We start from the raw sequence: 13,865 nt of genomic DNA, 5'->3' as shown, positions 1-13,865 counted from the left end.
TCCTATAATGCTTTCATGAAAACTTCAACTACCCCCTCAAATCTGATGGTTTCCTCAAACATTTATGTCTAACTACTGATATTGTCCTTGATTTCTACCTCTCTCTAAAATGGGATTTATAGCATCACTCATGATTGTCTGCCTATCATTTATCCTCAGTCTATTGCTGTAGCTCAAATTTATGTTTCTGCTTCACAAATGTTGCTTTTTCACATAGTTCTGGTCTTAGTTTTATTCTCTACTTACACACAATTCCCAGAATAATCTCAGTCATCCACAGTGTTTCAACCAAAACCCTTTCCATAGATTTTCTAATCTGTATTCATAATCTAGAACTCTCGAGTGTTTCCCCCATACATTCAAATCATGGCAAGAGATCTTAGATTGCTAAAAGGGTGTCTTATTCAGTAGGTCCACAACTAAGTTCATCATCTTCTGCTCAAACACACGTTTATCCTTTCCCCATGCATACCTCAACCCATCCTCCAATAGGAATACCACTTTACCAATTTTAGTTCCCCAGAACCACTCAAGGGATTCTTATATGTCTCCTCTTCCTCAGCTATACTGTTATAACCTGATTTGGAGCCCTAATTATTTCCCTCCTCCTAACTGGTCTCACTGTCCCTAATTTAGTCTGCTTTCAAATCCATCTTCCAAAATGCCTGTGATCTGAAGCAGATATTAGACCATGCCAAATTGCCCTCCTTAAATACTTTAATAGCTCCCCATCATTTTTACTCAAGAAAAAACCCCACCAAATTATTTAGCCTGGTTTCTAAGGCCTTTCGTTCATTAGTGAGGCTATAGAATTCTCACTTCTACAGATCCTGGGGATGACATTCTTATCCCCTCCCCAGTATTTCCACAGAAGAGCTTCCAAGTATATTTAAAAATGAGGATCAAGTCCTATTTCATTATCTTCTCCTCTACTACCACAGTCTCCTTTACTACTTCTTGGCCTCCTAAACTGTGAGATCTCTAAGATTAACATCATCTTTTCATCATTGGACCAGATTCAGGGGCACAATAATAAGGTAAAAGCTCTTGCCCTCATAGTTGGGAGGGGAGGACTACAGAGAAAATTACTGAGAATTCTACATGAGAGCATGACTAATTAGACTGGTAGAAACCACAGAGGAGAGAAGGAGCATGTGTTAGTACAAAGAAACGTATCTTGGAAGGGGTTCCATCTGTCTCTCTAGGATCATTTCTGGTCTTAAAATGTGTCCTGTCCGACTGGTGTGGTTAAGCTGATTGAGCACCATCCCATGTACCAGGAGGTGACTATTCCAGGTCAGGGCACATGCCCGAGTAGCAGGCGTAATCTCCAGTAGGGGGCATGCAGGAGGCAGCTGATCGACATTTCTCCCTCATGGATGTTCCTATCTCTCTCTCCCTCTCCCTTCCTCTCTCTAAAATCAATAAAAATATACATTTTTTAAAAAAGAAATGTGTCCTTTGTACTTCCTGCATGTCTGCCCTAGTGTCTTGAGGTCTGAAGGATATAAATCTGTATCAATTTTTATAATTCAATTGGTTTGTATTCATTTATTTAAACAGGAGAAGAGGAAATCTCTATATTGGGGTCATTTATTATAAAAATAATACATCCAAGACACCTTTTTCTGATTCTGTAATAGCTAACATTCTCTTCAAATTAAAAAAGATTTTAATTGTTAAAATTTTTTAATTAAAGAAGATTTAATTAAAAAGTTTAATTCTTTTTTTTTTTTTTAAATATATTTTATTGATTTTCCACAGAGAGGAAGGGAGAGAGATAGAGAGTCAGAAACATCGATGAGAGAGAAACATCGACCAGCTGCCTCCCGCACATCTCCCACTGGGGATGTGCCCGCAACCCAGGCACATGCCCCCGACCGGAATCGAACCCGGGACCCCCCAGTCCGCAGGCCGACGCTCTATCCACTGAGCCAAACCGGCTTCGGCAAAAAGTTTAATTCTTGTTAAAATTTTTTCCTACTGATATTAAATTGAAATAAGTGGTTTTTTTTGAATGAGTGTCAATTTTAAGATAGTATTCACATTCAAAAGACAGTGTTTATTCTAAAGCCAAATTTTCTTTAAAAACAAGCGATTTAACATTTTATGTATTTTGGTCATGCAGTCTTCCTTTCCTGAAGAACCCTGTGCAGCTGAATTCCATCCATACAGTGTGGGGTGGAGGCACTGACCTCACACAGGGTTGCTAAGAATCCCATGGAAGACAGATCACTGTATCTAGTCTTCTTCTGAGGGTTTTGAATACACATACTACCACAGATATACGATCACTGGCTTTGGAGAAAAGTGATCCTAAATTAAGCTATTTAAAAATATTTAACTTAATGAAATCATATAATCAATTTCTAGTTGGAATAGAATGAGTTATCATTAAATCAATAGCATATGTAGTCCATTTTTCAAATGCCTAATAGAGACTCATGTGTAGTATAAGGCTTATATAAACTATAGCTTGAAATATTTCTCCTGTGCTCAGAATACTTATAACAAAATCTTACATTTAAGAAACTCAAAAGTAATATTCCAGATCACTTAAGTGCTAAAACAGTGAAATCAAAAGAGAAGCTAGAGCTATTATAAGATACTTCCTTATCATCAGGATTTCTTATAATGAAGAATGCTGTTTGCATTTAACAAACACGATCAAATGGGACAGCCACAACTACCAATAAAACTAGAAAATTTTTCTAACCATTTATTAAGCAGTCAATGTGTTCTGCAGAGCAGAGCCAGTCCACAAACTGCAACAAGATAATGATTTTATGCCTTTATGTAAACCAATGCACTGCTTTCTTCATCAAACAAGTCTAAGGAAAAACATGTCTGCTGAAATAAGCAGCAAATGATATAACTGAATTTTCAAAGGAACTAGAAGAACTAAATATGGGAGTGGTATATTAACTTCCCGAACTTCTTTGTAAAAAGGTGAGAGAATCAGAAAATAATAAAAAGGGATTCATTAGACATGCTTTTAAGGAATATTTTACTCACTGACATGAAAGTAATTAATATAAATGTTCAGAGGTCACAGCATCTATGTGTTCACTGATAAAATGAATGCCTTTCTTTGCATTATCTTAGTCATTTTCATGAACTTGACTCAGTGATATCAACATAAGTAGGTAAAACTAAGAAAAGTGGTAACTCACATGTTTATCACTCAGTTTCTCAGATACAGTGAATAAGTTATAAAATACAAAATGACCACTGTATAAAATAATCATGATGCCTGTATTAAATGTATTCAAATACTCTCTGCTCAAAATTCTGATGTTCACATAAGTCTATAACTTCATCAAATCACTTGCCAAGAATATAAAGTTATTGTTCTACAACATGTGTAGTTCATCACATACAGTGACAGCAAGTTTCTGCTCTAATCTCCCTTACAAAAGGTAACAAGTTCTGCTGAAGGGAGATTTTATCACCGAGGCTAGGGGTTGGCAAGTTTTCCCTGTAAAGAGCCAGACAGTAAATATTTCAGGCTTGACAGGTCATACAGTCTGTGCTGCAACAATTCAACTCTGCTGTTGTAACGTGCAAGCAGCCACAGACAACAAGTAAACAGACAGGCATGACTGTATCCCAATAAAACTTCTTTTATGGATATGGCAATTGAATTCCATATTATTTTCATCTGACACAAATTATTATTCTTCTTTTCATATTTTTTCAACCATTTAATAATGTAAAAGCCATTTTAAGTCACAAGCTGTACAAAAACAGATGGCAGGCCAAACTGGCTTGCAGGCAGTAGTTTGCCCTGACCTAGACCAAAGGCATAAAAAGCATTAGTTATCCATTTCATTTTTTAAGAGATGGAATGAAGTGACTGACTAATACATGGTTTCTAACCAGAATGCAATCAATTATACCAATATAAAATAAATTAATCATATAAAACATAATGTGCCCCAAACTCTTAACATACCTTGCCAGAATAATTTGCAATGTTTCCAATATTGTATAATAAAAATGAAAATATCAGAATGATCTCTAGGTTAGCATATATGCTTGTTTACAATAACAGATAATTGAGAAATTTCATGCCTAGAGACAGCCCCAAAGAACAAAAAACTTCTGTTCACACAAAAGTTTGTACACAATATTCATAGCAAGCAAAAAGTGAAACAAAACCAAATGTCCCTCAACTGATTTATGGTTAAACCAAATGTGGTATAGCCACACAATGAAATATTACTCAGCCACTAAAAGGAATGAAGTACTGATGCATGGTACAACATGAATGAACACTGAAAACATTATGCTAAAGGAAAGGAGTCAGTCATAAAGGCCACATATTGTATAATTCTACTTGTATGAAATGTCCAGAAGAGGCAAGTACAAATACAAAGTAGATTAGTAACAGCAGAGGCTCTGGGAAGAGGGAATGGGGAGTGACTGCTATTGGGTATAGGATTTTCTCTTGAGGTGAAGAAAATGTTTTGAAATTAGATGCGAGGATATTTGCACAATCTTGTGAATATGCTGGGGGAATGTCAAGAAGGGGGAAAAAAGGAGACATATATAATACTCTTTGTAATACCTTAAGCAATAAAACAAAACTTAAAATAAATAAATAAATAAATAAAACTCACTAATGTACACTTTAAAAAGGTGAATATTACAGTATATTAATTATATCATAGTAAAACTTATAATTAAAAAATAAGAATATGAGAAAGTAAGAAAAAATGGTTTGATGCTAAATGTGTAAATTCCATAGTGATGCATTAGTAAAAGTAAAATAGCCTATTTGTTACAAAGTTTATCTATGCACTTTAGTTAATAATATGTCTATCAACTGACTAGGATAGTAACAGATCAGGTAGATAAATGCACTTTATTAAAAATTTATAATAATTTTAAGTAAGTTACAATACATGAATATTATATACATGTATAAAAGAAGTTTCCACTTATTTACACAAAAATTTTTATATTACCTTTATATATATCTGCCAATATTATTAGAGATATAGTTTAAATCCCAGTTCAATCTTATTCCACAGGTATTTTCATATTTTCTTTTTTAAAGTAATGACTAGAGGCCCGGTGCACAAATTCGTGCATGGGTGGGGTCCAGCAGGCAGTTGGCTGCCAACCCCACCCCCTGGTCATACTCCTGGTCAAACTCCGGGTCAAGGGGACAATTTGCATATTAGCCTTTTATTATATAGGATAATGGCTTTTATTCTCTGATAATATGTCATTACTTACGGAAATTATTTGCTCCTTCAAACATACTGAAAAGATCTGTACTATATGATTTACCTTTTGACTATCATGCTCGAAAGTAGAAAACCAAGGTTCAGCAGTTTCCATAAGTTGTGAGAACATCGCACTAAAATGTAGAAAAATAATATAATGTTGTTAAACCTTCACTAAAGTAAATATGGTATAAAAAATAAAAATATCAGAAAGAATCTGTACTTACTAGGCATCATGTTCCAGATACTCAGGGTTCAACAGCGTTTTCATTTCCTCACTTAAAAAAACAATACATACAAATCAAAATGTGTAATTTTGTAACAGAAGGTGATTCAAAGGTCACCTTACTCTATATTTACAAGCCAACTTACATATAATGTGCAAATTAAAAAATTATTTTTTAATATAAAAGAGCAATTCCATTAACAAATGAAATCCTTCCTTTCTCTAAATATAAAAAAACAAATTAGCTGCCTTGCCTGTACCACAATGAAATAACTATTTAATTATTCCAAATAACAAATACAAATGTGACAACATATTCATTGAATGTGCCTGATCTAGAATACATTGATTGCTCCAAAATCTATTACTTATTTCCAAAATAACGCCCAAAAATATACAGTTACTCGTCATGTCAAAACATTAACTTATTTTTTTTAATGACTTCCATTTTTACTACATTTCAACATAAATTAATCAGTGACAGCACCTCTTACAAATCTATTTTAGTGTTGCTTTTACATTTTAGTGGATTGAAATAGCTAAAGAAGCATGTTCAACTCATTTAAAAGCTATTTTTTCAATCATCTTTACTTTCCTATTAAGTATATTCCACCTACATGTTTTAACAAAGGTAAAACTAACATGAAAACAGGATCTGATACTAACTTCATCCTTATCATTCTTTAAAATTACTAAACAAAGGTAATTAAGACATGGTTAATACAGACAGATGTTGTAAAACTCAGTATAATTAAAAAAAACTCAGCCCTGACCGGTTTGGCTCAGTGGATAGAGCGTTGGCCTGCGGACTCAAGGGTCCCAGGTTCGATTCCAGTCAAGGGCATGTACCTTGGTTGCGGGCATATCCCCAGTAGGGAGTGTGCTGGAGGCAGCTGATCGATGTTTCTCTCTCATCGATGTTTCTAACTCTCTATCCCTCTCCCTTCCTCTCTGTAAAAAATTAATAAAATATATTTTAAAAAAACTCAAAAGGAACTAGACAATACTAATGTGTAATATAGTAAACAAAAGTTAATTTAACAAAGGCCCTAGTCTATGTTCAGCAAAATGGATGGCTACATTTGATTAATAAAGATATTGTGTGTTTTCTTTCTCTTTCCTGCATATAGCTGGACTAGTGTGGAATATCCTTGACAAAGTTTTATAATCCTTTGCTCTCTGTTCCTAAAATGCTTCCTGGTTGCTTCTCCAGTTAGGGTATCTTAAGTTAGAAAATAAATTCTTACTACTAGCTTAAGTTAAATACAATTACTAAAGTTATTTGCTGGAAAGACTAAGTTTAATGTATCTCAAAAGCCAGGCTAGAAGTTTGCATAATAAAAAAAAGCATAAAAATGAAAAGCTACAAGATGAGAATTTTATTTCATTTTAGATTTTAGTTCCTTTCTCTTATGAAATGAACTGACTCAAACTTGGATTAAGTATCTCCCAGACAAGGTTCCCACACAGCTTGTAGTAAAGAATGGGGCATTAGAAGATAATATATATGAATACAATCAATCTAGCACTTTGTCATTACAATAAAAATTTCTTCTTCTTGATCCATTAATTATGTCATTCTTTGGTATACATTTAAGGTTTGCAAAGATATTTATGTTTCCAAATTTGCCCATAGCTTAACTGAGATTACAACTATTAACCATGTTAATGCAACTAAGTGGAATTAACAATCAGCCACATGAAACACCACCACATGTTTATAATTTACAAAAGTACCTTCAAGTTAAAAAATTTTGAGGCAAGAAAAGATTACAGCAGGCCTTGAAAAACAGATGGAGCTCATATAAAAACTTGCCTTGGTTGAGCAGACTCGCTGGCATGAAGAAAAGCTTGGTGGTCACAGTGGAGGATAAAGACTATAGGCGCTAAGAGCTCATGCATGCCCTGAAACATAAGAGCAAGAGAAATGAAAAGGTTGGATGTTTAGAGTCTACTAGTGGACAGAATAAGCCCAGTTAAATGCTTTTTCAACTAGTCCCTGCTACCAACATTTCCATAATAGAAAAGCATAAAAATGAAAGGCTACAAGATGAGACTTTTATTTCGTTTTAGATTTTGGTTCCAATTCAACCACAGCATGGTATTCTGCTTTAAAACATGGAGAGCAGTTCTCTTTTAAATGACACAACAAACAATAAATTGGCATGGTAGACAACCTTGCACCTGTCAGTTGCTTCAAGATCTGTACTCATAAATATGAATTTCATTTATGCAAATTATAATCATGAGCTACAGTGTAAAGATCTGCAGTAAGAAGGGCAACTAAGAACCATAGACCTAAGGAAATTACACCCAATGTTTTCATTATATAATGGCTCAAAATTAGGATGTCTGTAGATTTAGGAAGAGCTGAAGTCAGCTAGCTGGAAATGTTGGATAATAAAAGAAAGAACCTTTAGCTGGTATAACAGAAAACAAAGTTTTGAAATTATGATTTTCAAATTGTTTAATCTGAAGAGTACCTAAATTTTTTCCTGTCTAATTTCAACTATAAGGTTACTTATCAACCTTTAGTGATTTCATCAATATGATCTTGTTCTTTATATTGGTGTTCACCTGTGAATTATATGAATAGGCAGACACAAAAAGATATATTTGCTACTAAGTTGTCTTTAAAAGGTATTATAAAGTCCATTATTGTGGGGAAATAAGGCATTCCAAATTAGTGACCTGCCTTGTTAATTGAGATGATTTTTCCTCTTACGCATTAAAAATCACACACATATTTTAGCAAGTTAAAAATAGATTACACACTTTTATGCCTCTGAAAGTGAGTAAATTACCATTTTCCTTTTGCTTAATAACTATGGATAATCTTTTATAAAAAAGACAAGACAAAAAAACTACCTTTACAGGAAATAAGAATAAAATATACAAGCAGAGAGAAGAAACAGTTTTTGCTGGTGAAATCAGAGATGACTTCCTATTACAGGATAGTCACACAGCTTTCTGCACAATCTAGTAGGTACTGTGTTATTCTCAGGAACTTAGTGATTATCACAAAATAATATGGAAGTAAACTCTAAGAAGAACTTGATGATATTCTTACAAAATAATTTATGTTTCATTGAAAACTTACTTGTTAATGAGGACATATTACCATATAGCGATCTTTTTTAGGTAACCATGTCCTTACTAAACAAATTTTGAAAAAACTATCTTTTAGAACAGGGGTGGGGAACCTTTTTTCTGCCACAGGCTATTTGGATATTTATAACATCATTCGCTGGCCATACGAAATTATCAACTTAAAAATTAGCCTGCTATATTTGGTCAAACATTTAACTCACCTCTAATCCCTTGGTAGGACCAGACCAAATTATTTCATGAGCCTTGTATGGCCTACAGGCCAGACGTACCCCACCCCTGCTTTAGAAGAACATGGTAGAGACTCAGAAAGAATGGAATTGTGTTGCTAATTATGCTTTAAAATCATCATTAGGGCTTTATTCTCCTGGAAAAATCTCATTATTCCAAAAACTAAGAACCATAATTTTAATCATCAAAGCAATAGCTACTTATTGTAGAAAACCATGTGAAAGAAAAAACAAAAAAGAAAAGGAAAAGAGGAAGGAATGAAAAAAAGAAAGGGAGTAGAGGAAAGAGGAATGGAAGGAGGGAGGGAGGAAGGAAAGAAAGAAGGACCAAAAAACAAAAGAAATAAAAAACTGTGATAGATATCCTTGTGGTAATTTTTGTTTGCTTGTTTGTTTGCTTTGCCTATTTTTGATGGTTTCCTCAGGATAAAGTATCTAGAAAGCAGAATTTCTATGTAAATGATGAAAGATATTGTTAAAGTCTGATCTATACTATTAAGCTACTCTTCAAAAAGAATTTCCTTAGTTATGAGCATAGATACCACCATCTCACAAATCCTCACTTATATTTGTAGTGGCTTTTTTTTTTTTTTAAATCCTGTATGTGTCTGTGAGGTTTTTGTTTATCTTTCTTATTTGTTCATTTGCTGCTTTCAGTTTTATAGCCTACATATGAGTGAAATCATATAGTTCTTGACTTTTTATGTCTGACTTATCTCCAGAGGGATGGGATCGGGGGTAGAATGTCAAATATATGGAGATGGAAGAAGATCTGACTTTGGGTGGCGGGCACACAATGGAATATACCGATGAGATGTCATAGAAACCTATATAATCTTGTTAACCAATGTCACCCCATCAAATTTAACAAAAACTAATTTTAACAAAATCCTATCAAATTTCACCAATGGTTGTTATATAGTTTTAGTTTTCTTTTTAAAAAATTAATTATCTATCTACTATTTAATTTTGACGTGAAGATTAAATATGTATTTTTCTCTCAAAATGAGTTAAGCTAATTGAAAGGGTTAAAGAGAATAAAATGGGCAGAGGAAACTTATTGTGCTTAGCAGATATCTTGCAGAAAGCTCGCAGTGCAGCCTCGAGCACAGCATAGCCTACCACTGGACATCTGGCGCCGGGAGGAGCCAAGGACAGGACATGCCAGTCAAGCTCTGTACATCAGCAGAACTGCTTGCAGCCAGCAGAAGCTAATAAAAACCTGCCTCTCCCTTCAGTCACTGCTGATTCCTTTTTCGGACTCAGCCCACCTGCAGCAAGGTGCTTGAAATAAAAGTTCTTTTGATACATGCAGTGGTTCTCAACCTTCCTAATGCCGCGACCCTTTAATACAGTTCCTCATGTTGTGGTGACCCCCAACCATAAAATTATTTTCGTTGCTACTTCATAACAGTAATTTTGCTACTGTTATGAATCGTAATGTAAATATCTGATATGCAGGATGTATTTTCAGGGGTCGCGACCCACAGGTTGAGAACCGCTGCATTATGGCCTCAGTCATAGGTATGCAACCCCAGCCACCCTCCGAACCTTTCACTAATTTATTAAGTGAGCACCATTTATTGAATAACACACCTCCTTCTCCCAAGAGTTCTGAAATGTCATCTTTACCATAAACTGAATATTTAGCTCTCATTTTTATCTGGGATTTTACTAGTATTCCATTGGTTTGAATATTCTTAATAAGAACTTTAGTGTATACACACACACACACACACACACACACACACACACACACACAATAAATGCTATCTCAGAGGAGATGGTGAGTCTTCTCCATTTCCCTTCTTGGGCTGTTTATTAGGGTCCCGAGAGCAAAGTAAAAGGTGTGCTTGAAAAAAAAATCAAATATGTTTTTTTAATTTTAAAAATAATTTTATTATTGTAAAGACCTGTTCATTATTCTATTCATCCATACTATCTATCCTTTTTTTCTCAAAATTATCTTGCCTATTCTAAATTTTTTCATCCAAGGGAACTTCAATACATAAATTATAAACAAAATACTGCAATTTTTATTGGCATTGCATAATTTGAAGAAAATTGACATTTTTAGAACACCAGATTTTCTAATCCAAAAATTTGTAGAACTGCATAATTTTTACTGGGTTTGTTACTAGGTTTTTATTGTTGTTGGTAGTGGTAGTGATTCTAAATGGGTCTTTTTCCCTCCATATATCTTCTAACTAATTATGGCTAATTTAATAAGAAAGATTTATTGTTTAAATGCATCTCTCACCTTCTTTAAATGTTCTCTTCCCTCTAGTTTCTGTGATACTACTCTCTCCACATTCTCTATTTGTTCAGGCATCATTTGTCTTTGTTTATTCCAAAAATTATTTATTAACTACCTATGATGTGTTGACAACACAAAAGTGAATAAAGTGGGCAAGCTCCTAACCATTATGAAGCTTGCAGCCTAGAGAACAAGACATACTAGTGTACACAGACACACACACACACACACACAAACCCAGCTCCTATTATAGGCTCAACACATAAAAAGTGCTCACTACACAGTGATTGAAAAAATGAACTATCTACCACTCAATAAAGCAACAAATTGGTAAAAGTTGACCTACAATATAAAAAATGGAAAAGAATAACACTAAATCATATTTCAATATTTCACATCAATAAATAGGGTGCTCTTTATATATAATAAAAATTAATAACATTGAAGACAACTTTTACCAATTCATTGTTGCATTCCAACTAAACTACGGATATTTTCTTGAATAGACTTGGAAGAGACTGTTGGCTTTACTCTCAATTCTAGACTACTAAAACCCAGAAAATAATTGCAAGTGGCAAGTATACAGACATCTCTAAAGGAAAAGAGAATTATCTAGACAGAATCATCATAAATTCAATATGCTGTAAATTTGACAAAACATAATACAAATAATGTAGTGTCAGTATACTTCTTGGTTCCCAAAATGTGTATTTTGCTGCCATAGACACTGTAAGCATTTCTGCTTGCTTCAAGCCTTTATCCCTGCTGGATCGTTAGCAGTCACTGCACTCCGAACTCATGACATCGGAAAATAAAGGTAACGAAGTTTTCTTCATCAACAGCCTGTAGGCTCACAAAATTGAACCTGTTCTTTTATCTGCCTGTGTTCATTTAGCCCACCAAGCAGTCTTTATTAAAGTTAAGGCATCAGGCAGTCAAAGTTCATTAATACCATTTATATAATCTCTGCAGTTTCAATTAACTCAGCAAGACATTCTACTACATGATAACAGTCTCATTAATTCAATAAAATCCCATAACTATTAACAATATGGTCGATGTTAAACGGGGTGTCACCTAGTACAAAATAATAGCTTTAAACAGCTTGTGATAAAACTCAAGGTTTTTTCTTAAATTTGATCTGGCTAAATGTTCAGTCCTTCTACAGAAGGTTTTATTTCTGTGTAAAAAAAATCTATGAGATTTTAAACATGTACAGGGAGTAATTAAGTCTTATTAACTGATACCCAGGAGTAAGCTAATACTTTCTAATCCAATAATTGATAGACTTTGTCTAAATTATCAAGAATCTGATCTTCCTTATTCCTCTTTAGTCTTCCTTAAAAATGCAGAGGGCTACATATATCACAAATGATGGCATGTGCAGTTATTATGTTTTTGTTCTTTGTCAGTGGAACTTGTTTCCATTATTTTAAGACTTCTTCAATCTAGATTTTTCTTTCTCTAAAGGAAAAAGGAAAACAAATCTGTATTTTGGGATAATTTTATTCTGACTTGATTTGCTACCAAATATTTTACTGTGAAGTATTTTCAAGTATTCAAAAGAGGAGAGGAGAAGAGACAATGTGGGGATAGACTTCATTATAAAAGCCAGCACAACGAGAAGAGGAGAACTGGAAAATAGAAATAAACCTGGGTCATTGGTAAAGAGCCTGAGCTATGGAACTAATGCTGCAAAATCATTCTGCCCCCAGACTTCTTGCAAAGTATGATTCTAACATCCTTAGCGTTTAAGTCATTTCAAATGGGATTTTCTTTTATTTGCTTCCAAAAAATGCTATACTGATAGAGATTTGATTTCTCCCAGTCTCCCTTTTTGGTGTTTGTTTGTTTTTAGTGTTGTAACTTTGCATATAACTTCCAGATATCTTGTTGGGAAAGCCTTTCCTACACAGATTGTAAAAAAAATTCTCCTAAATTTTTCCTGGTATACTTGTCTAATTCTTGTTTTTACATTTATATCTTTACTCCATCTGGAATTTGTTCTCCAATAAAAGTATTATTTAATCTTTTTTCTAGATGGAAAGCTAAATATAGCAAGTCAATAAAAATGTCCTATCTTATCATATTACGATTGCATGCATAACTAGACCCATCTTAGTTTGTTCCGGTGATCTACTCTCGATTTCCACACTACCGTCACAGTGGTTTGATCACAGAATATTTATAGAAATGTTCATATCTCCCTTTGCCACTATTCTTTTCCCCTAAATTCTCTGGCAACTCTGATATAGTTAATAGTAATAATAATCCTATATAATAAAAGGCTAATATTCAAACCGACCAAACAGCGGAATGACCGGTCGCTATGATGCACACTGACCACCAGGGGGCAGACGCTCAATGCAGGCTCATGGCTGGCGAGCACAGCGGCAGTGGCAGTGGCTCTCCTAACTCCGTGGCAGCGCTAAGGATGTCCGACTGATGGCTTAGGCCTGCTCCCCATAGGGCGGACATCCTCCGAGGGCTCCTGGACTGTGAGAGGGCACAGGCCGGGCTGAGGGGACCCCCGTCCCAAGGGCACGAATTTCATTCACTGGGCCTCTAGTAATAATAATAACACCACAACTACCAACATGAACGCTTAGTGAGAACTAGTTATTTTTAAGTCTACAAAGTTAATGCTATTATTGCCCTCCTCTAATAGATAAGGAAACTAAGGATTAGAAAAGTTAAGTAAGTAAATTGCCTATGTAGCTGGTAAATGGTGGAGCTGAGATTCAAATAAAGGGATATGCACCTAGACAAGTGCTTTTAATAAATTAAGCTACATTATGTACATGAAATTT

General features: G+C 34.4%; 1 protein-coding gene across 1 annotated transcript in view; it reads right to left on the bottom strand.

Annotated features, from left to right (window-relative positions):
• TBC1D5 (TBC1 domain family member 5) overlaps positions 1–13,865 on the bottom strand; it is a 421,112-nt gene that overhangs the window by 145,712 nt on the left and 261,535 nt on the right. The window contains exons 11-13 of the mRNA XM_070433344.1: positions 7,277–7,365; positions 5,462–5,512; positions 5,299–5,368 (exon numbers count right to left, since the gene is read on the bottom strand). Of these exons, the coding sequence (XP_070289445.1) occupies positions 5,299–5,368; positions 5,462–5,512; positions 7,277–7,365 (210 nt within the window). The remainder of the gene's footprint in view (positions 1–5,298; positions 5,369–5,461; positions 5,513–7,276; positions 7,366–13,865) is intronic.

This window comes from Myotis yumanensis, unplaced genomic scaffold (assembly GCF_028538775.1).
Source record: "Myotis yumanensis isolate MYYU_CA2020_CCGP unplaced genomic scaffold, mMyoYum1.0.hap1 SCAF_14, whole genome shotgun sequence".
Lineage (NCBI taxonomy): Eukaryota > Metazoa > Chordata > Mammalia > Chiroptera > Vespertilionidae > Myotis > Myotis yumanensis.
The sequence above is the reverse complement of the archived record's forward strand: the minus strand, read 5'-3'. Positions and strand labels throughout refer to the sequence as shown.